Below are 24055 nucleotides of genomic sequence, written 5' to 3' on the forward strand. Positions count from 1 at the left end.
GTTTGTGCTAGGACACATTATTGGAATAACTCGTAGTTTTAACCTGCACAGTTTGCAGAAGTCACATACCGTACTTTCTAATCACCAGCTGTGGCCTGTACTTAACTGTTTGAAGTGATGTCACCTGAGTTTTCTGCTATATCCTCAAATGCACTTTGCCTCCTCCAAGTTCAGAGCTTTGCAGAAGACAGTATGGTTGCACCTTCAACCTGCTTTTAGCAGTCCTGCTGTTCTCTTGGCTCTCCTGTGAAGTGAGTCTGGGTAGGAAACTCAAGTCCCCCAAGCCCAGATTTTGCTGCTCACACCGGGATGGTGACAAAACCGCCCCACAGAGCTCACCCTCATTGCACCAGCTTGCTGAACACAGAGACCAATCCACTCCAGAAGAGCCTGTGAAGCAATTGTGTGGGCCTTTATCCCTATCGGGAGAATCAAAATGCTTGTGGTCATAAGGGTGAATTCTTTGCTCTTATTTTTAGAACATTTGTGTAATGCTTTTTTTCATGTTTGGTTTAAGGGAGACCTTGAATACTGGGAGATATGGGGAGCGGAAGCCAATGTGACCCAAGTAGCCCCTTTATCTCAAATTGCTAGGAAAACACGTGGTCTCCCTTAATCTCTGCTCCACGCTTATTCATCTCTTTCTAAGCAGAAACATAAGAGGCTGTTTGTTTGTTTCCAGAGTGTACATTGGCATGTAGGATGTGCTTGGTAACTCACCAAAATTCATCTTCGCCACCACCGTTTATACAAGAGGAAGAGGCCAAATCTGCTGTTGAGGGAAGAAAGCAGTTCTTCAACTTGGTATTTTAACAGATCAGAAACAGTGGTGGCATTTCAGTCATTTCTGCATGGGAAGGGGCTGTCAGTGACACCGGTGCTGCCCTGTGCCCTTCGGACCACTCAGCAGAGCGGCCGCGGCTTCTGATTTGCGTTGGATGTGGGGACTGCTCCTGTCCTGGGGAGGGCTTCTGCAGCCAGACACGTGCTTCTTGCAGGGGTACGTGCTAGACATCTGGCTACCACCGCATGCTCATTCTTCACCTGAAGAATTTATTCATAAATGTTAAGAGTCAAGAGTAGGGGGAACTGATCAGAGGGGAGAGCTCCTCTGAGCGGATTGCCCCCGTGTAAACACAGCTGAGGAAATCCGGGCTGTGCTGTAGCTCTCCATCACAAGCCAGGGCAGCCTTCTTTAGAGCCTGTAGATACCCCACGTTGCAACACATCGCAGTGCCTGTTGCATTTGCACCTGAGCAGAAATCGACCCGTCCAGCAGCCAGGTAATTACTACGTGCGCGCAGCAGGAGAGGCCACCGGATCCATTGCACAAACCACAGCCCAGCGTCGCTCAACACCAGCACCAAAGGAGGCTTTTATGCTTCCGGCAGACATTTATTTTTTGGCACTGCCGACTAATATTTCTCCCTTTCCGTGCTCTGGGTGCTTCCAAACCTCCGTGCTGCAGTTTTCCTAGCCCACTCCTGGCATGGGCCGCGCGCGTGGCTGCCCCTTCGCGCCCTCAGCTCCCCACCCGTGCGTCTCACGTACGCAGCCGAGCCACGACTCGGCGTGGAAAGTGTGCTGCCTGACGCTGAGAGCATCAACAGGATAAATAAACAAACAAACAAACAAGTAGAAAAATAAATAAATAAAAGGAAAACCCGCAGACACACGCAAGTAAATAAACGAAACCAACCCTGGCCCCAGGCACCTCAGCGGAACGATGCCCGGTGGAAGGGGGGGCTGTGGCCGCGGGTCGTGTCGTGTCGTGTCCTATCGTGTCGTGTCCTATCGTGTCGTGTCCTATCGTGTCGTGTCGCATCGTGTCGCCACCCCCGGCGGCTCCGCGGCCACCCGCCCCTCCCCGCCACCTGCGCTGCTGCTGCGGGCGGTGCCGGGGCGGGGGCCCCGTCGAGCCGCCCTTAAATGCCGGCCGCCCCCGGTGCCTTCCCTCTGTCCCGTCCCGTCCGTCCGTCCGTCTGTCCGTCCGTCTGTCCGTCCGTCGGTCGTCCCGCGGCCGCCAGCAGCGCGCCGGCCCCATGGGTAGGTGCTGCGGGGGGGGGCGGGCAGTGGGACCCCCACCCCGACGGGGTTTGGAAGAGGGGGGTCTCCAGCGGGGTCTCGCAGTGCCTCGCTCGGCTGCTCAGGGTCCTGTTTAACAAACACGGGGCTCCCCAGGATTTCTGGGGGGTGTTCCTGCAGTTCAGCCCTTGGGGGTGCTGGGGGCTGCCCCGAAAGGGGGCACGCCACGAGCAAAACCCCGGCTTTTTGCTACAACTGGTGCAAAGTGCAGGATGCTGTCTGCTTGGGGAAGGCTGGCCAGACAGCTTCCCATGTTGAAATGTTGGCCGTCTTACATGATTTGTGTATATACTATATCATATTTAAATATATAATGTATTATAAAAATAGTGGGGTGTGAGTATGTGTGTGTGTATATATAATGGTGCGTGTATATACAATGGTGTGTGTGTATATATACATAAGGGTGTATATAAGATAGTACGTCAGTGCTGACTGTTCCTGTAAAAGAAGAATAATGGTGTAAAGTCAAATTGGTTGATCAACAAGTGTCTCGAACACCAAAGTCAGTCAGTGTTCTCTGGAAAATGTCTCTGCCGAGTTTCTTGCTGAGGTAATAATCTTACCCTCTAGCAACAACAAAAAAAAACTAACAACCAACTAAAAGTTCCATCGTTGTTATTGTTAGCAGTAGTAGTATTGTTATTATTGTTATTATTATTTTCCCCAAGGCTGAGCTAACAGATAGGCGTGAGCTGCTCAGGCGGATGTTCCCTGTGTGTTACAGAAAGTTTGCAGCATGGTGCACATGCTCTGGAAATGACAAAAAGCAGAAATAATCAAGGAGTTATGAAGATAATCTCTATTGCTGATGCTTAGTTATCATCCCATATATCTGCTCACATGAGTTGTGTAGGGGACATTGCCAACAGCTTTAACGACCTGGGTATGTGCATGTGCCCTGACATTGGTATGTGAGCACTTTCTGGATGTTACTTGATTTTTAGGAAGATGTATTCTTGAATTATCTTCATGATACGTCCCGTCTTTACAATGAAGATGGCTGTCCACTTCTTTCCACTGAAGGAAAGAATCAATTTGTTTTAACAGTTTTCAAAAGGAACTTAATTACATTTTGTGCCAAACACCATAGTGTTGCTGTCAGCTCTTCTCCTCTGTTTTGAACTATGGACTAAATGTTAGCAAACATATTTTTCTTATAGGGATCTATTATGAGCACACTTCGTTTGCAGGCAGGGATTTCAAAGTTCACATCTTGTACTTGGTCTTATCTTAACGATAATGAACTTGTCCATGTGGTGCTGTAGGAAATGCTGACATCCACTCCGTGGGCACCGTGTTTATCTGCAGCGGCGCGAGCCCAGCCGAGCGTGCCCTGAAGGACAGAGCTTGTAGGGGCTGCAGGGCGCTGTCTGCAGTTGCAGCGCTGCTCACCACACTGCTGTGGTGCTTTGCATCATCAATCCCGTTTGATTTTTCCCCTGGCAGTGTGCGTGAGTCCACGCTTTACCTGAGAAACAAAAGGAAATCAAGTTTTTTTTCTAATAACCTTTTTGCACCATAAGAATTCTCCCTCTGACTGAAAATTTACGCATCTTGAGCGTATGTGTGGTTACTGAACAATACCATGTTTGCTTTTCATGATTTGTTTTAAGCTGAGTTTTTCCCATTATTTTTTGCTTTGAAGAAGTCTTATTCAGTTTCCATTAACTTGTGTTCTTTCCCCTCCCCACAGCTGCAAAAAGTAAGGACACAAAAAAGGTAAGTACTGCTTTCTCTTATGCTATAGCAAGTTGCTGTACTCACTCTCTGGATTACTTTGGGTAACTTTAGCTGTGTGTGGGGAAAAAAAAATAAAAAAATCCTGTAAACATAAGATAAAAATACTTTACCTATAAAGTAATGCGTTACTGGCCAACACAAACACAAGATAGCCTGGCAGCTCCCAACATCCCAGCTAGACGTTAGTATGCTCGCCACCCTGATAAGATGTCTGAAGAGCCTTTGTTGGCCGGACAGGCATCAGCTGGGAGCAGAAGGGTCCCTGGGGCTCATCCTTGGTGCTGCTGAGCTGTCAGCATCTGCTGACTCTCCTCTGGGACTTGTTTACCCCATGGTGTTAGCAGTCTTCCTCGTGAATCTTTGGACTGTTAATGACACCTGTCTCAGCAGTCCTATATCTGTCTGCAGCCTTGCTTCTCTTATCTCGCAAGGCTTTACTCTGCAGACTTTCCCTGCAGCTTTCCCACAGCTTCCTCAGCAGCTGAACTCGAGGGTGTGCAGCTGGGTGGTGCCGGGCCTGTACCTGGGATGCCTTGCAAAATGCAATGGGGTTGTCACCCCTTCTGTGGGGCAGCTAGTGCTTTCTGGGCAATGGGGATGGCAACAGCAAATGTGTCAGTAGATGCGTGTGCATGCACACGTATAATGCAGCAGGGGCTTGGGAGGGCAGTATGGTGTGAAACATGGACGTGTTATCAAGGCATAACAGCATATTTGTTTGTTAGAATCGTCCTGGGGGGAAAAAATAACTTCCCTCATGAAAGACCCCGGTGGTTCCCCACTGACCGCCTCAGGAGCGGTGCTCTCACCCCACTCCCGACCCTTTCCTGACAGGTCCCTAGCAGGGAAGTTCATTGCAGAGCACAGGTTTTGTTATGTGTTGCGCTCTTCGTTAAGGCCCTACCCACAGCCTTTGCTGGTGATGTGAGCTCTCTGATTTTCCTTCCCCTTGCCAGGCAGGATTTCCCCGTACCAGGTTTCTTTCCTTTCAGTATGCAGACTTCTCTTTGTTTCACTGAAAATACGGCTAGTCTGGTTCCTAAACCCTCACAACATGAAGGCGAACAATGCCATGCTTTTTCTTCTCCACACTTGTTAAATTTCATGTTTCACTTCTTCTGAAATGTTTTAACCCCGCCTGCCCCCCAGCAGCTACCATCGATCCTTAAAATCTGCACTGCTGTTTCTTTCATTTTTAGACAGTTGATACATACACTTTTATTTATTCTAAAGCACCAAAGTAAGAGACATCCAAAGATCTGCTTTGCTTGGCTTTTTGACACCATGTTCAGATGGCTTTTGGTTTCCCAAGTCCTTGTAAGGCTGTATTGCTCCTAGCTGAAGTAGTTTCCACTTGGATAATATTAAAAAAAAAAGTTTCTCAGAACTTAAATTACAGATAAAAATGGCTTTAATTTCCTTGTACAGAAAATATTTTAGTGTGTATTTCTAAAAAATTAGAGCTGACCGATCTTTGCAGTTAACCGGGTTAAACCACAACAACAGTCTAGGTGAGTCAATGAAGTGGATTAGAATTGGCATAGCTTTAAGGACAAAGTCCTGAGTTTTATTAAAAACCTAATTTTTGCAACTTTCAGAATTAAAGCCTGAGAAAGCAAGTTATGGAGAATTATATCAACTTGTATTTCTGGTATATTTATAGAAATGGTATTGTATGTTCATCCACTAAGAAAAGAAGGTGATCAGAAATTAGATTTCCAGTCCTACCACTTGTGCTAAATTTGCAGCCGATGGGTGCTTTCTCCATTCCGTCACAATGGCAAGAGCAGTGTCACAGATTGTATTAGGGCTATCATGCAGATAGCTATCACAGCAGCTGAAGGATCAGGAAATCTGGCAGTTAGTGCCATAGATTAAGAGCAACATCAGATTTATTGACAAGAAATGGGGGATCCTTCATCTAGCAGAGAACATGCAAGAATAAGGAGCTTTCCTGAGATTTGTTTGAAGGAAATGTGTTCATCCCAACTGGAGGTATTTAACGTTAGTGCCAGGCTTCTAATTCCCTTGTGCTGCTGGGGTTTGGGCTGTTGGGTTTCTCTTCCAAAAATGTTGGCTTTTTGCTTGTGTTTGGTTACCAGTCAAAATTACTGCAAGTGTTAGATGCTGAAGATTTCAGATGCGTGAAGCACAAAGCTTGGAGGTCCAAGCTTGGAGGTCCAATATAGCCTTGCTAAAGATGCCATGCGAAGGGCAGATGAGAAGTGTGTAGAGCTCTGGGGATAGGGAGGGGAGGTGGGAACTGATCTGGATTCGGGTACAGAGCGTCTTTCCCGTGCAGCCCATGCAGCCTCCTGACGCCTGAGCGTCCAGCTGCTCCCGCAGGGGCTGTATGGATCTCAGTCGTGCGGCGGGTCACAGCACACCGTGTCAGTCTGTGTTGTACTGAGCTCACGCTGTCTGCCTCTTGTCTCCAGCCAAGCTGCTTTGGCTACCCCTTCAGCATCTTCTTCATCGTCATCAATGAGTTCTGTGAGCGGTTCTCCTACTATGGCATGCGAGGTACGTCCCACGCCCTGGGTCTCCCTGAGCCCACCGTTCCCCAGCCCTGATGTTGGTTTGTAACCTGCTGTTTTATTCTCCCTACAGCTGTGCTCGTTCTGTATTTCAAATACTTCCTGCGCTGGGATGACAACTTTTCCACAGCCATCTACCACACGTTCGTTGCTCTGTGCTACTTGACGCCGATCCTGGGGGCACTCATAGCAGACTCCTGGCTGGGAAAGTTTAAGTGAGTGCTTACTGCCCACCCCAAAAAAAACCTCCAAGATTTTGTTTGTCCCCAAAGCTTGAGGTTTTAATCTGTTCTTAGCTCAGACCTGAAACTGCGCTAAGGGTTAACAAACATTACAGGTCTGCTAATCAGTTAAGGGTACTAGTCTGTTTTCCATGTTTTTGCATGCTTTTCTCCCAGCTGGACAAGATGCAAGCCTAAGTAAGGAAGGGTTTTCACCGAGCTGTGATAAGATAGATACTGGAGGTATAATCGCACTAGATTGCATCTTTAACAGTTGCAGATAGCCAACGAAATGGTGAAATTGTATGTTATCTGTGTGTTGTTAAGTGAAACTTTTAGAATATATTCTAAAGTATCCTCTAATTTCAGTATTGACTTAACACCTCGGTGGGAGGTTTTACTGAACTGCAACTTTTTAAAAGGACAAACTCTGTTTTTGCGTGCATGCAGTCACTGCAAAGTCATGCTGAATGTCGTGCTCCAAAGTGTTGCCAGATTGCTTCTAACAACCTGATCTGGCTCTCCTTTACCGGTGTCATGATTCTAATAGTGTTTACTTTGCCAGAAAAAGCCCAGTAAAGATTTTTATTGAGGGTTATGAGTCAGGAATGCTTGTTGTCTTGTCAAAGGTCTTGTAGCGATTAGAGATGAGGCAGGCTGCGTTGTCTTCAGCCCCCGCCAGCTGTGCTCTTTGTAGCTGGCCGGAATGAGAAGGAGAGGAAAAAAAAAAAAAGAACAAAAAGAAACACAAAAACCCTTCTATTTTGTCTTTTACTTGCTTTATCAAGATGGAGCTTTGCAGACCTTGCATCCCTTCCCTGCTGGTAACTGTGTACTGGTGCCACAGCTGCCAGACCCCTAGCAGGAGCTCAGTAGGACTGCTCAGAGCTTAGTACTGGGACTTCAGCTCAGCAAGAAAACACATGCATTTGGAAAATGATGTAATTGCTTGCTGGTTTTAATACATAGGTACCTTAAAACACTGTAGGGTGCCGTGAGGAAGGCTGAAATAATGCTTGTATAAATTTCTATGATGACCAGAGCCAGAGGAGGTTACCCAAACTTTGTTAAACGCTCACAGGAGAGCCTCAGTCCTTACACAGTCCATGTGCCAAGGAGCATGCTGGGATCTGCTCCAGATGGCGTTAGATGTGAAGTTCTTGGGGAAAACAGTACAGAAACTATAAAAATTACTTTTCTTTTTTTTCCTCTAATTGAGTAATATATATACACAGTGCCAATCATGAAAGTACTCTCTTCACAGCATGCCTCACAAATAAAAACCACAAGTTTTTCCCTGGTCAGCTCAGGTTCCTTTTCCATCGGAAACTTTTTCCCAAGTTGTTAAGCCAAGCAACTACAGAAACCACAAGGAAGTGCTATTTTAAAAAGTTTTTTTTTTTTTAATTTTTGTTAGTAAGTACCACTACATAGCACATTTAGCTTCACTGTTGCCCCGCTTTGTATAGATCTATACCTTGATAAAATGAAGGGCATTTATCAAAATTAGGTGAATCCTGTTTTAAAGTGAGAAGAACTTGGTCAATGGGATGAGTGATGCTTCCTCTGCTGCTCTTGTATCATGGTGCTCCAAGCTTGCTGTAAGGGTCTCCTGCCTTCATCAGACACATTTGGGTTGGCCTAGGTCCCTTCATTCTCATGGGCTGCTCTGCACTTGGGACTGCTGCTTCTGCAATCTGTTTTGAAATAACCTAGCATCACTGCATCTTATTTCTCCTGCGTATCCTCCAAGCAAACTTGGGTCTGTGCCTATTGAATGGAGTCCCAGCCACAAAAGCAGCTGAACATGAGCTATAGTCAACTACTTAAATTCTAACAAAGTTCAAATGGAGAATGTTCTTCCATACAAGAAAGAAGAATTTGTCATCTTGCCTTGCTTAGTTAAACAGAGCTATATAAAATAATTCTGTTAAACAAAATAGTTGTAGTAGAAATATTATTGTGACAGAGGTATGCGGAAAGAGTTTTTACAACAGCTTGTGGTAAGCTGAGTCCATAACTTGTCATATCTGTTAATTATGCTTCTTTGTTAAACATCTTTGGAATAAGCAAGTCTGCGTTTATTGTGTGTATGTATGCACACATAATTGTCAATGTATATAAAAACTTATCTCCTCTCTTTATAACAGGACCATTGTCTCCTTGTCCATTGTCTACACGGTTGGGCAGGCAGTCATGGCTGTAAGCTCCATCAATGACCTGACAGACCACAACACAGACGGCACTCCGGATAACATTGTGACGCACGTGTGAGTTGCCTTGTACACGTGTGTTCTCCATGTTGGTGGAGGGACAACTTAAGCCTTAAACTTATGCTACTTGCATTTCAACTGTCTTGCAATCAGCCTTGTATACATGCTGTAACTAAGACAGCAGAGAGATTTTTTTTTTCATTTTTTCCTACTTTGTTCTAGTGCCCTGTCTATGACTGGCTTGATTCTCATTGCACTGGGCACTGGTGGCATCAAGCCTTGTGTGTCAGCGTTTGGTGGAGATCAGTTTGAAGATCATCAGGTAAGAATATATTTCAGATTTTTAGTCATGTACATGTTCATATTAATGCCTGACTATTATAGTAATCTGATGTACGTATTTAGGCAAGTACCTTATTTCACAGCTTCCTGAATAGCTGAAGAACAAGGTAGATAACTATTTGTCTTGAACTGTGCAGAGTTGCTGATGGTTCAGTCTAAGCCTAACAACATGGCTCTGGCTAACCCTTTCTAAAACCATTTTTGTTTTACTGTAGGAAAAACAAAGAAGTAGATTCTTCTCTATTTTCTATTTGGCCATTAATGCTGGAAGTCTCTTATCCACTGTAATCACCCCAATTCTCAGAGGTAAGTCCAGTCATTTATTCGTAAAATAGTTAAATAGCAATAAAGGATGAGTGTTGGATTGCAGTCACGTGGGCTTAAATGAACAGGCAAATCAGTCTTCGCTTTTTCTTCTATGTCATCCAACTTCTTATGGATGAGCAAAAAAAAAGTTTCAGATCTGAATTGCCTTCAGACCTAGTACTTCTAAAGAGATACTCTGAAGCCATCACAACTTCTATGCCTAAAGCATGTTTTAATTCCGTAGAGGTACAAATACTGCACCTCCTCCAACGCCTTTAAAACTATAACTCAAGGAGTTTTGTTGTTTGGTGGGAAGGGCGGGTGAGAGTGCTCCACTCTGAAAGTGAGGACTATCCTAAAGAGTGCCCATACAAAGTAGGGAAGCATTTATGCACATGCACACACACTGTTCCATTTGATAAAGTAAATCATCCTCTTATATGATCCAAGGAGAAGGTTGATTTCTCTTCTGCTTGTAATGAGCAGCATGATTCCAAACGAGAAGCAGACCAATTCACTGATCCATATGCATAGAGATTTTCATTGCAAGCTTATGTAGATGGGGTAGGGATGTGCTTGGCATGAGTTTGAGGAAGGCTGTTTTTCTCAAAAGCAAGAAAATAGAATGCAAGCTCCAGAATAATCCTGAAGCGCTGGACTGAAATTCTGGCTTTTGGATTCTTTGACAGCAGCTGAGTGGAACAGACTGTGTGGAGCATTTTAGGTGCTTGCTTAATGCAAATTCTATTCTTTCCCAAAATGGAAGGAGATATGCAGATGGTACAACATGCAGCTTGCTTCCATGCTTATACAGGGTGAAAAACACCTTGGAAAAACTGGCAAAAGCAGCTAAGGAAAGTGATACCATTACTTTCTGTGACAGCTTAACTAAAAAGATAATATATAACTCAAACCAACACATTAATTAGATGCAAGCTATTTTTTTTCTAATGAAACAATTCATTTCTCCTTTAGTAGAGGTGTGGTGAAAATTAATACTTTTAGTCTTTTGTTACTTTTCCCTGTTAGTTACTACATCCACACTCAAAGCATCATTTCAGCATGTGTGCATGAAGCTTATGGAAAAATAATCACCAACTACTGGCCAGGGATGTGTTTGTGTGTGCATACTTTTCACAAGTTACACTTGTTATGTTACTTATCTTCACTTAAGAACTTGTCCCAAAACCTTTATAATCTAGGGCCTTTCTCCCCAATAACATGAATTTGGCCATTTTAACATGATTCTTCTTTCCCCCATGTAAAACTAAATGTAAATCTCCTATGAGGAAAGGCTGAGAGAGCTGGGACTGCTCAGCCTGGAGAAGAGGAGGCTCAGGGGGATCTCATCAATGTATAAAATACCTGAAGGGAGGGGGTGAAATGAAGATGGATCCAGGCTCCTTTCAGGGGTGCCCAGTGCCAGGACAAGAGGCAGTGGGCACAAACTGGCACCCAGGAGGCTCCCTCTGAGCACCAGGAGCACTTCTGTGCTGTGCAGGTGTCAGAGCCCTGGCACAGGTTGCCCTGAGAGGCTGTGGGGTCTCCTCCTTGGAGACCTTCAAAAGCCACCTGGACATGGTCCTGGGCAGCCTGCTCTGGGTGGCCCTGCTGGAGCAGGGGTTGGACCAGATGGCCTCCAGAGGTGCCTTCCAGCCTCTACCATTCTAAGAATTTGGTGATACATAATTCCCCTTCCCAGTACTATAAGGCAAATTGGATTCTAGTAATCCATCCTGCTAATGTCACCAGAGGTGTTTCTTATTCTTGAATCAACAATGAATGGAAAGAGTAGAAACCCTACGTAAAACATTGACAGCAGACCCTGGGACTAACATTACATTGTGTTTCAGCTCAACAATGTGGCATTCACAGCAAACAGCAATGCTACCCACTGGCATTTGGAGTTCCTGCTGCCCTCATGGCTGTTTCTTTGAGTAAGTTGAACTGTGCATCTTGCTGCTTCAGTTGTAGATATGGTTAGGTGATAATGATTTCCAAATAATAAGAAAGTGATTGAAATCTCCAGATATCAATCTCTGATATGAAAATTGTTGTGTAATATACTGCCTATGTTGCTTGGTCCACTGGATTGTATAAGTAAATGATTTTTTGAATGTAGGATGAAACCTCAGGGAAGATGTGGTTTCCAGAAATTATTCATAGCTCAGCACAGCAAACTATGCAAGGTAACTGTCCTTGCACTTGTGAAATACCATACTGGTATGCCAGTATTTATCAAGCTATTGCATTTTTACTAGCTGTACCACAGATTACTCCCTGAGCCTTTTGGCTGCAGTACAAAGACCAAGAACTTGGTGCCTAAAGAAGCAGCTTTTGGAGGTTTTATCTTTTTGTTTGTTTGTTTGTTTCTCTCCTGATGGAGTGGCTGGTGTATGCCGTGGTATCCCTCTCCATGAGGGACCTGACCAGGAGGCTGCCCAGGGTGGGACACCAGCTACCGGTGACCCCATCTTATCAGTGCACCCAGCCCAGGGTGACGGCAGCTTCGGGTGTTTGCCCATTGCCTTGCCCAGCACGTGGGAGGGTGAGGCCAGGGAACGTGTCTATGGGAGCTGTGAGAGTGCTGGCAAGTGCTGTAGTTCAGGTGGAACCTCACGTGTCCCTGCGTGATGTGAGATGCAGTGCCCTTGGCTCATGAAAAGGAGTCATTAAGCTTTTAATCAGATGCATCAAGGCCAAAGAGAAGGTCCAGAGTGGTTCTCATTTTGACCATAACTCATGTCCCACTGAGGATGGCCACTTACCCCAGGAGTTTTAGGATTTACTCCTGTGTCATAAATCATAGTAATCTGCTGATACTAGTTTGATTTCTTTTACCATGTAGTAGCATGGCAATAGTCACACTCATTGCTCCTTAAAAAAATTTACTTTCAGCCTGATGCAATTTCTTAATTGTTAAGGTTTTCATACCTTTTTTTTTTTTTTTTGCCACTGTTTTCAGTTAATCACAAATTGCTTTCTGTTTGCTTATTGTAGTTGTGTTCATGATTGGAAGCGGAATGTACAAAAAAGTTCAACCTCAAGGCAATATAATGGTTCAAGTTTGCAAATGCATTGGAGTAAGTAGTGCTTGTGCTCCCAGAAAGCCTGACAGGAATTTTCAAAACTGCTCAGTACACTTGCCTAGAGCAGAAATCTGTCATATTATGAGGAAAACTTATGAAGTTTTCACCTCTTCTTTCCAGAACACTTCTTACTGGTACCTCCAGATTTAGACTGCCTTTTTTATTTATCTGTCTCTGTTTATATCTGAATTTACACACACAGAAGACAAAGTAAGATATTAATCACATGTAAAAGCTTATTCCATCTTCAGGGAATCATCCTTTTGCTCGTTCATGTACTTTTCTGTAGCCCTGTGGGAAGACAGGCAAGCGTGCAATGACTTGAGTCAAGAACAGAGGTACTAGTATATCTTATCAGCAAAAATATATTGCTTAGGAAAATAAGGCATTGTTTACAATGCAGAGGTATATTGAGCCACACTGTATGAAGGAGGTCAGGGGGTTATATATCAATATAGTATATACTGATATATAAGTATCAGCATAATAAATACTGATATATAAGGAAGCCTGCAAGGAAGGGAGCTAAATCTGCATGAGTAGCACTGCACATCCCACACTTGGCAGTGTCTCAACTCTGAGATCAGGGGACTTTTCATTTATGAGCTTCTTCATTCCCCACACAGATCTGCTGGCTTGTTACAGCCCAGACCATTGCTTGTCTTGTTTTTGGCAGTGCTTACAAATCTCTGTATGTGACTTTTGCTGCCTCTTAGAGTGCTGCCCCTAGAGCCCAGCCCAGCTCAGCCATGCATGTTATGAAAGTTTGTGGATTCCTGCAGGACTATATTTGTGTATATTCAGTATCAAGGAATTTCTCCAAGATGCAGGTTTTTATAGTGACATGTGTTCTTGTAGCCATTCATCTCTGAAGAGCTGTGCAGATGATATTCTCTCTTGATTGCTATATGTGTTAGCCTTAAGTAGGCAGGCCTTCAAGACCTAACAGCTACCCACAGTTAGAGCTACTCAGAGTAGCTCTGAGCTGTTTGGTTTACCTAGATCCCATGTGCACACTTCACTGGATAGGCAGTACGAAGCCTTACATTTGTTATTCCTGTAGATGCTTAGAGAAGGTAGCGGAGGCCTCCTTTACCTACGAAACAGCTGATAGATAGTCTTACAATGTTTGAAATGTCATTAAACAAAATTCTAATGGTCTCTCCCCAGTTTGCCATCAAAAACAGGTTCCGGCATCGCAGCAAGGAGTATCCCAAGAGAGAGCACTGGCTAGACTGGGCGAGCGAGAAGTACAGTGTAAGTACTCTGTGAGCACTCCTGTGCCTCAGCATCCTCTGACTCTCAGCTCCTATGCTGTCTGCTCTGATCCATTGCTTTGGGTGCTAGGTAAATAGTTTTGGGCCTCACATCCATGTAGAAGTTGATGGCCTTGTGTCCCATAGTTCCCCCGACCACGTCCTGTGCTCCCTGACCACATCCTGTGCTCCCTGGTCTCCTGTCCACCTTGCCCTCCTGTCAATGGCAGTGCAAGCCTTAGTCTTTTCCCTTTATTTTACTTTTGCCTATGTGTATTTTTCACTTGTGAAGTGCATTCCTCAGTTCCCCATCATTTGAATTCCTCCTACACAGTGCTGCTAAAACCTACCAGGAAAACAGAGCAGTGGGGAGCTAAACCTCCTGCTGCTGTTGCAGTGTGGGCATGGCAAGAAGCGCAGGCTTTTCTGCTATCAATGTCACCTTTAACCAGCAGCCCTCCCCACACCCAAAAGCAGACCTTGTGCTTTTTAACAGAAGTCAGCAGAAGCACCCACAACATCCGAAGTTCAGGATGTGGGTAAACACTGCATGAGAGGTCTTGTGTCTCCACCTGCTGCTGTGCGGTGAACAGCAGTGGTAGTGTCTGAGGTTTTTCACTAATTCCTTTTTTTATAATTCTCCTTTGCTGCAGAAACGACTGATTACTCAGACTAGGATGGTGTTGAAGGTGCTGTTCCTTTACATCCCTCTCCCCATGTTCTGGGCGCTTTTTGACCAGCAGGTAAAGCAGAAATGGTTTGGCTTTGCAGTTCTAGCTGTGCCATATTGCTACGCGTTCTGGAGTCACTGCACCTAGAAAGGGTGCCTGTGTGAGGGTGGAAAGCACTTCTCTGCAGATTCCTTACCCTGATTATAATGCACTGTGGTTATTCTGAGTCAACGTTCACATAATGTCCTGTGGTCCAAGAGCAGCCAGCTGAAATCCAATTTATCTGGGCATTCCCAATGACTCTGACCTCAGCCTCTCCAAATCTTGTGCAGGCCAGCACGTGGAGGATGAGACAGTAATCTAAAGCTTTCTTGGCTCCAGCTCTTCTTCGCTGTCAGTTGAGATGCAATGCAGGGTCCTAGTGTAAGTGCTCTGGAGACCCAGGGAGGAGATGAGCTGGGTGCCAGCCTGCTCAATCAGAGTGATTAGTTTGTCACACATACCTCACACCTTTAAGCATAAGCTTCTAATCGTGTTGGATGGAGTGCTCATGATCCATGAAAGCAGGTTTTCATAGTTTCAGGTATTGAAGTATGAATTTAGGAGGGTATCTGAGAGAACCGGTGCCTGAAAGCTTTATCTAAGGCAGAGCACGTTAAGTTTGGTCCAGCCTGGCTGCATCATGCTTTTTTACCAGTGAGCTGTAACTATGAGTGTGCTCTGCTGCGATCAGACAGACACCTTTCCAAACACTTTACTTAAAACAATTCAAGAGGAACTTTGGGAGACTGATTAACTGTGGGATTTAATTCTCTCTTCTTCTGTCAAGGGGTCAAGATGGACACTGCAAGCCACCACGATGGATGGGAACTTTGTAGGTTACCTTTTTTTTTTGCCTTTTTTCCTTAACATTTCTTTTTCCTATCAGTTTGGTTTGTTGTCATAGCACTAAATCCTATTTATCTTTTTTCTTTTCCACCAGGGAGCTATTCAGATTCAGCCAGACCAAATGCAGGTATAGTAATCTTCTGCCTGACAATCCTAAGTACTTCCCAAAGATGATATCCATATATTATTGCCCTTCGTAGAAAGGACTTTGAAGATACTTACTTTTTTCCCTTATTATGTTCATCTTTAACAGACTGTCAATCCGATCCTGATTGTTATAATGGTGCCAGTTGTCGATGCTGTGATTTATCCTTTAATCAGGAAATGCAAGATAAATTTTACGTAAGTTGATGTGTTTACCTGACTTCAGCAGAGGCTCATTTTAGTGGTTTCTTTAAGCTGCTCTCTGGCCCTAAACAAAAGCAAGCTTCCAGCTAAGGAAAAAATAATGCTGTATTTAAAGTGGGGTTAATATTTAAAATAATAGTAATAATAAAAGTACTTTACAAATGGTACATGAAGGCACCATAGCCTAGCGGAGAAGAATCTAATAGCACAGTGACAATGTGAGTTTTCTTCAAGCTAAGGGCAAAATCTTTTGACTGCAGGAGAGAGGCTGTCTACTGCTATGTTTTCCACTAATCCTTTTTCCATGAAGTAATGAAAAATTTGGGGTGGGAGGTGGTGCTGGGCTGGAAATACTTTTCTTCATTTGTAGACACTCTGAATCAGACAATTGTTGCCATACATAAAATATCTACCTTAAATTTACCCTTACTGTTTAACTGAATGTCAGTAGATGTCTCCTAATTCAATATATTTCCATTCCATATTTTGACTTAAACATAGCAATATAGACAAAAGTTGCTATCCTTTTGTAGAAGGTGTAACTTTTTGTCTTTTCATTGTTTCTCAGCTACCAACTGTATTGGATTTTCTTTTTCTTTCTGTAGATCAGATTTTCCCAACTCAAATACGGAAACCTAACAGCAGTTTTGTTTAGATGATGGTTAACTCTAGAAATGAGCCCAGTAGATGCAGAGTAACAGGTTAAGATGCTGCAGAGAACTTAATTTCCCAGCAGTGTAACTCTGAACTAACACTAAGAGCTACTTGGTGTAGCTGAATACTTTATCTAACATCAGCCCTTTGGACAGTGACAATCTCCTAGCTGTAGTCATTTTAGCTTCCCGTTATGGAAAGGAAAACCAGCACTTAAAGTTTGGAATTAATATTTGTATTAATTTGCATATATGTTTTGTTGCTGTACTAGGCCTCTGAGGAAGATGACTGTTGGCATGTTCCTTGCTGGACTGGCTTTCATTGCTGCTGCCCTTGTGCAACTGCAAATAGACGTAAGTTCAGCCTTGTGCAAGTACTGAATACTTATACTTTGTTGCTAATGCAGAAGTCTGTTTAAGGTGAAAATGAGCCAAATATGATGCGTAAAATACTTGTAGCCTAGGAACCAAGCACGTGATCACAGAAGTAGAGGAAGGAAAAATATAAAGTATATTGCAATGCAGTGTGATTAGCATATTAAAGCGACCTATGAACACCATACTGCAAAACATCTCATTTGCCATTGTCATAAATCATGCATTAATGGCAACCTCAGGTCTATAAACTGAGATTAAAAGCTGAAAACCAGAGGTTTTCCCTACCAGGGAGCCGCTTTTCATCTCTGATCTCTGCTGACATCTAAACTGGAGGTGAAGTGTGAAAGCCCACAAAGTGTCATCATACCACGAGTGAAAATGATTCCTGTTTAAGGCAGGACTCATCACACCTAGCTTTGCTTGCTTCAAAGGGAGGTGTCATGCCTGAAAGATGTAGGTTTTTCCATGTATCTGGGGAGTCTGACACTTCTGGGCAGTGATGATGGTATCCCAAGATCTGAATTGCCATCCAGAGCTGTCCTCCTGTCTTCATGCGCTATTGAGATAAGATGCTCGGCTCTTAAAAAGCTTGAGTTAGGAATGAGGAGTTCTCTCCTTTTTGTCTAAGTTCAGCAGTGAAACAAGCCTTATACTCACCTCTGTCTCCAAGTTGAGAGTAAAAGGTTTGGCCTTCAGTGGAGATGGACGCATCCTGAATACCCTGTTCAGAGGGCCAGAGCATATCCATAGACATAACATAAATATGTACCTGCACTGGGCAGAAGTGTGGCCAGAGCTGGCAAATTCCTTGACTGTTCCACAGGAACTTTCTGCAGAAGGGAAGATTTGGACCTTTTTTGTTGTGTGGTTGTACCTGAAGAGAATGAAAAAGACAAGTAGAGGAAGGTCGAGGCAGAACTGCAATACATACAGCTCTTGCAGCTCTTGAGGCTCTGCAGGAGCAGAAGGTACTTACTGTTAGATGTGATGCAAAGTGGAGTCTCCAGAAGTTGCTCAGTTTCTTTGGACTCTCACACCACACAGTGCCTGTTTGTGCTTCTGGCTAGTTCAGCAGCACCAGTGCTGGGAAAAAGAGTCAGAACAGTGTACAAAGAAGTTCAGAAACCTAGACCCCCATAGGATGTGGGAGAAGACTGCTCCCTGACCTGCAGAGTGGCCTTGATAGCAAGACAGCTTGTGAGACTAGCAAATAAAACAGTTATTAAAATTGCATCCCTACAACTGATAACCACAGATCATCGGATAAATGGTAATCTTCAGCATGAGATAAATAAGAGTGCAGTAATTATAGTACCTTTTTCATGTGACTTAAGGTGGAGCACTGATTTCACTTCTTTCTATCCTACAGAAAACTATTCCAGTTTTCCCTGCAGCTGGGCAGTCCCAAATCAAAATAATAAATCTAGGTGCTGATAATGCAAGAGTAACATTTGTACCTCAGAATTTTAATGTGAGCGTGGAACCTCTGCAGGGGGTAAGTAAGGGGAGATGGGGAACATCAAGTCACAAAACTGAATGGAGCAAGTCAAAGTCGTTCTTAACTAATGGCTCGAAATCGATTCTTTTCTATTTATTTTCTTCTATTCATTTTAAGCATTTCTTCCTCTTGTGGCATAAATTGTTACTGAAAGTATACAGGGAATAAAGAAATAGTACCTATTTCAATATCCTAAGTAGAACAAGTTAATATACTAGTAATATACTTAGTAATGGCTTTCAACTAATTGATAACTTTGCTCTTGCTAAAAAGGTGCCATTTCTTAACAGTAAGAACAGCCCTGACTTTAAAAATAATAAGAAAAATAAAAAGAAATCCGTCCATGTCTAGGAAGTCACTGCGCTTACTGTAAGAGATCACTTATGTGAACAGGGAGATTTTTGTGTGGCTACATCATTCAAGCTGCAGACCTTGCTGTCAAAGAACCTTTTCAGGTTCTTTTACAGCAGAGTTTTGATTGTTAGCTCTACTGACAACAAAATGCAGTGGAGCTGACGGACCTTTTAAATAATGGATGCAAGGAAGTCTTAGCAGCACAAGTATATTCTCTGGTAGCCTGCTGCCCTGTTTCCATATGTGAAGCTTATACAACCATGACGAACACCTGAATATGAAGGATGTGAAATGTTCTACTCCCTACTGTAGATGTTTTATAATCCAGATGTTTTGAATCGAATTCTCTACACCTATAATATATTAACATGTTTATTAAAGAATATTTGCTTTCCATCTTTCATGCTTCTGAAATGTAGTTAGAATATCTAAAATACATATCCTGGTAACAGTTGTTTCTGTTATGCTGAAAAGGCAAAAGATGCAAAAGATGCAGTTTGGATTAGCGTCTTGGAGGAGGAGGGGCCATTTGGAAAATGCTGCGCTCTACTTAATGCCATTGCTGTCTCTATTGCTAAACAGAATTTTGCTTGGTGGGAAAATCAGGTGCAAACCTGATTTAGCTGGATAAAGAAATACACAGGAAAATGTAACAGCTCTTCCATAATGCTTGTAGGAAGTTTGTAGTACTTTAACATTTGTGTAAAGGAAGAAAATAGTCGTAAATATTGGTCAAACAAAATTAGTGTCTGACATAGAAAACTACAAAAATGGAAGTTAGGAGATGCTCGTGATCTCTGTTACTTCAGAAGTAACATCCCCGTAAACTTCTGACCCACTGAATCGAGCATTTCCTCAAAGGTATAGGCAAATACAGTTGCATGGAAATTCACAGCAATTTGTCTTCGTTGTAGACGGACTACTGGACGTTTGAGACTTCCCAGTTACAATCTGTAACGGTAACTTCTGGAAGTAACAATGAAACACTAAATGTCGCCAGTGCAGGTGGAAACCGTTACACTCTCACAGTTAAAAATACGATGTCGGGCATTTCCACTCAGTGGGTAAGTCTGCCTAAATCCTAAGAAATATGTTAATGTCTTAGCAACTATCTATGTGGAGTGCGGGAAGCTCAAAGGACAAGCTCTGGGGAGCCTCTCTTTTGTCTTGTTTTCCCTCTCCCTATCTCTGCTGCCTGAGGGAAAACTGCACCAGTGAGACTAGAGAGCAGGGCAGGATGTCGGGACAAAACAACCCTACAAAGCAAACGAAAAGACACTTGGCCAGCTTAACTTGACAGTTTCAAAGAGGCTTAAATGTGTGGCCTTACAACATTTTCTAGTAGATATGTATCCTAGTAGTAACCTAGAGGTAAGGTCTGGAGTCTTGCCCTGAAGCCTCTATTGGCTTTCACTTGTATGTAATAGTGCACATTTAAGCTGTTCACTGATGCTTATTAAGCCTCTTAATGGTCTCTTCCACCAGCTGCTTGACAATGTCACATCAAAACCAGAAGAAGGAAAGAATCTTATCAGGTAAATTTTATTTTGCTCCTCAGCTTTGCAGTGGTGCGACTACCCGTTCAATCTACTTCTTGGGTGGACTCTTCTTGCTCAATGTCACTTTCTATACTGTGGGAGATTTCCACTTGCTGGACCGCTCACTCAGATGCTTAGGGGGTGTAGGAACTTCCAGAGCACAATTCATCTGAGCTATCTTGCATATCTGTTTTGGGTATAATTTAGCTAAATCTTGGAAGTGAGTGCTTCACTCTACTGTCTAGACTTTTGTTGTTGTTGTTGACAACAAGCACAGATATAGATGTCTACCTCCTTTTTAATCTCAGGTAAGAAGTGTCCTACCACTTGTCTGCTTTTTCTTCCACGTCTTCCCTTTGCAGATGCATTTGGTACTGACTGAAGTAAATGCTTGCTTCTGACATTTCCCTAAGCAAGCAGTGGGATGATATTGGATCTAGCTTGCTTCTTGCATTAGCCATGTCTTAAGAGATTTACAGTTCTTTCAAAAGTGTTAATTTTCAAAAGTGAAAGGGGAAGGTTTTAATACTCATTGTGCTGCTAATATATAAACTAAAACTTGTATTCTTTGGAATACTAAAGAAAGTATTCATCACTTTTTATTTTAAAGATTCATAAACAATTTGCCTTGGACAGTCAATGTCACTATGGGTGATGCGGACTTTGGAGAACTGATACCTCTCTCTGCCAGTAATTACGGTGTTTTTTCAGGAGGCAGGTAAGCATTTCCCGCACCTTAATCTAACCACTTAAAGAAATAGACATACTTGTCCTTGGAAAAGGACAAAGAACCTTTTTATATACTACACACAATTGGCTATAGCTATGGACTGAACTGTGGTCTTTTCTTTCTTCAGAGCAGATAAGATTGTGGTTTCTACAAATGTAACTAACTGTACAGCTACTTCAAACTCACTTGGATTTGGCGGTGCATATACAATTATAATTAATGAGGTGAGGTGCTGTTGGATGGACAATAGTTCTTTTCATTTTAATATTCTTTAATTAAAAAAACACTTGAACAATTATCTATCTTGCCTTTAATTATATGTATGGTAGAATTCTCATATGTTAAACTGTCTGAACATAAACACTTCATTAACAAAGGTAATGATGAGCATGATACTGATATAATGCAATAATTCGTGTTCATCACTAATGGCTTTAAATTCTTAGCCTTACTGTACACTAAGGATTTGCATGAATTCTGCTGTAAAATAATTACTGCTTTACATCTTACTGTGGGGTGCTTCATATATAGTATTTTTACTCTCCCAGAACTTTGTGTACGTATATATAATTACACAAATGATGTAGAACTGTTTAGATTGCCCTTAGTGTACAGACTCGTTATTGTTGTTCCTAATGTATCACTTTAATTTTCAGTGTTCTGGAAATGTTGCTGCATTGAACTACAGTCAAGATATTCCACCCAATACAGTTCATATGGCTTGGCAGATCCCTCAGTATTTTATTATGACATGTGGAGAAGTAGTCTTCTCTGTAACTGGGCTGGAGTTTTCATACTCACAGGTAGGTTTTGCCACTCAGAGCCCTCACTGTGTTAAGAGTCATGAGTTAAGTCCTTACCCTGGTACAAATCAATCTTCTGCGACCTCTTGTTTTTAAGAGGAGGTTTCATCATTGTTCAAACAAAGCAGTGATATCTTTAGAGTCCCCTAGAAGGGCTGTAGGCTGGTGCAGAATGGGCTTGTTTCACTAAGCATTCAGTGTTTTCCATGGAGCTATCCTGAATTATATCACATGAAGATTTGATAACCAGTCCTCAAATCACCTGACATGTGACATTCCGTTGAAAATAAGTGGAACTGTATTGCTGCTGTAAAAGCAAACTAGAGACTTCTCAATTATAAAGTGAGACAGTACCTTATCTTCAAGGTTGCACTGGCTTAATTATTTTTTTCCCACACAGTCTTTAGCAGCAGTTTAATTATACACTCTGAATTGCCCTGTCTTCTAACTTCAATTTGTATTACTAGCTGTGTGTTTCTTCCTTTAATTCTGAGTCTATATACTGCAATGATGGGAACATAAGTTGTGGCTTGCTTGACTATGATGTGCTCGGTTTCTTCATTTGGTGTGTATCATGTGAGACTGAGCCGAACGTAAAATGTGCCTGCTACTTGGCGTGTACAACGTAGGTGTTACAGCCACTATTAGAAAGCTCTTGTTCCTCAAAGCTTTCCCTGGGTCTGTTTAGTTCTGTTTAGAGAACCAGTGCTTGTTATAAAGTAAAGAATGCTGTAGACATCAGAAAGTGCTAGCGGTGTTTGACTAAAAATTAAGTGCCTTGTCTCTGTAGGCCCCGTCTAACATGAAGTCAGTGCTGCAGGCCGGATGGCTGCTGACGGTGGCTGTCGGTAACATAATTGTCCTTATCGTGGCTGGAGCATCCAAACTCAGTCAGCAGGTAAGCGCACAGGCAATTGGTGTACTACTATATTACACTACTAAAAAGCAGCCCTAATACAGGGGGGAGTCACAACCAATAATCCGCAGTCATAACTTTTGAATATCAGCTCCACAACAGTGGAGTTGTATTTTCAGCTGGAATACACGAGGCTGAAGTCTTAGGTAGAAGAGTTTACCAGTCAGCTGTAGAACTAATCTCACTCTCCACCCAGGTCAGTAGAAACTTCACCCCTGCCAGCCTGGTTTAAAATGAGACTGCCTTACCCTCTTGCCTTCTGACCAAAAGGAGAGGCTGAATTTCTTCTTCGATCTTTTTGGTCTGTTCCCACACTTCCAGGAGAAGGGTACTGTTAAACTTTTCAGCATGCACAGGACTTTTCCTTTTTGCTTTTCAGTGAAGACAGAACAGCTGAAAGGGTCTCAATTTAGAGATGCTTTAATATTTGTTGTACACATCTAATACTTATTCCTTTAAGTCATACACTACTGGTCATGTGTGCTCAGTTCCACATTTGGAATTAACTTAATTCCTTGCAAACGGTAAGATGGTGTATTTCTTTGGAGGAATGACTATTGATGGCTTAATTACACATTTGTGTTTTGTTTTGTGTTTTACAGTGGGCAGAGTATGTGCTGTTTGCTGCCTTGCTGTTTGCAGTTTGCATTATTTTTTCTGTCATGGCTTATTTTTATACCTATATTGATCCAAATGAGATTGAAGCCCAACTCGATGAAGAAGAAAAACAAGCCAAAAAGGATCCAGACGTCCATGAAAAGGAAGTTGAAGCTGTCTCTCAGATGTAGAAGGTGTATTCAAGAGCACTTGTAAATCATGGTATCCCATTAACTGTCCATGCAGTAAGAGGAATCAGGGTATTGCTAACAGCACTGGATAATATGCCTCATGGGAGATGTTAAGAAAAAACTGTTCTGACTTTAAATGCAGCCTCTTGAATCAAGAGGAAAAGATTAATCTCTTGTACAGAACATGGTATCCTGAAGAAACTCCCGCAGAATTTGCACTCTTAAAATGTACCTCAAGCTCAAATACCATAGCATTAAAATGTTGGAATTGCACTTGGCACTATTAGACCCTGTGAAGAGGTGTATTTTTGTACTACATTTCAATTTTATATCACGAAAGAAACAAGTATTGCCAAGCAATAGTCATTGAAGCCAAACTGTCTGCATGACCCATCTACCCTCATTGTTACTTGAAAGCAGCAGGTCACACGTGCCTTAAATTCTTTTGTATGTCCTTAAGGATTGTGGGAGCAAAGCTCCTGGATTTCTCAGGTTAAAATGTTGTCTGCACTCCATGTAGCAGTGACTTGGACATGCACTCTGGTGTTCTTTGTATGCCTGTTAACTACCCATTTGACTCCCGGTATGTTCTTAATTAAATGTATTAATGAGGTGTCCACTGAGGTAAACAGACAATGGCAAATGATATTTGGAATAACAGCAATAAAACTTGTCTTGTGACAAAATATTGAAAGTGG

At 42.8% G+C, this 24055-nt stretch overlaps 1 protein-coding gene across 1 annotated transcript; it reads left to right on the forward strand.

Moving 5' to 3' along the window:
• Positions 1 to 1930: 1930 nt before the first annotated feature.
• SLC15A1 (solute carrier family 15 member 1) lies at positions 1931 to 24055 on the forward strand. Its single transcript, XM_048072724.2, has 23 exons — positions 1931 to 2046; positions 3782 to 3807; positions 6267 to 6351; positions 6439 to 6580; positions 8737 to 8856; positions 9022 to 9121; positions 9357 to 9447; positions 11301 to 11384; positions 12448 to 12530; positions 13707 to 13793; positions 14446 to 14535; positions 15293 to 15337; positions 15446 to 15478; positions 15605 to 15693; positions 16625 to 16706; positions 18100 to 18225; positions 19497 to 19646; positions 20068 to 20117; positions 20731 to 20838; positions 20978 to 21074; positions 21507 to 21653; positions 22444 to 22551; positions 23172 to 24055. Exons 1-23 carry the CDS (start codon positions 2043 to 2045, stop codon positions 23355 to 23357), a joined length of 2133 nt encoding a protein of 710 aa, XP_047928681.2. The 5' UTR covers positions 1931 to 2042; the 3' UTR covers positions 23358 to 24055.

The sequence above is a fragment of the Anser cygnoides genome, chromosome 1 (assembly GCF_040182565.1).
Source record: "Anser cygnoides isolate HZ-2024a breed goose chromosome 1, Taihu_goose_T2T_genome, whole genome shotgun sequence".
Taxonomy (NCBI): Eukaryota; Metazoa; Chordata; class Aves; order Anseriformes; family Anatidae; genus Anser; species Anser cygnoides.

Bases quoted from the DNA above. Each gene is read 5' to 3' on its own strand.
- SLC15A1 (XM_048072724.2), top strand. The intron at 6,352-6,438 runs GTACGTCCCACG...TTCTCCCTACAG, and splicing joins CTCCTACTATGGCATGCGAG to CTGTGCTCGTTCTGTATTTC. The intron at 20,118-20,730 runs GTAAATTTTATT...TTTATTTTAAAG, and splicing joins GAAGGAAAGAATCTTATCAG to ATTCATAAACAATTTGCCTT.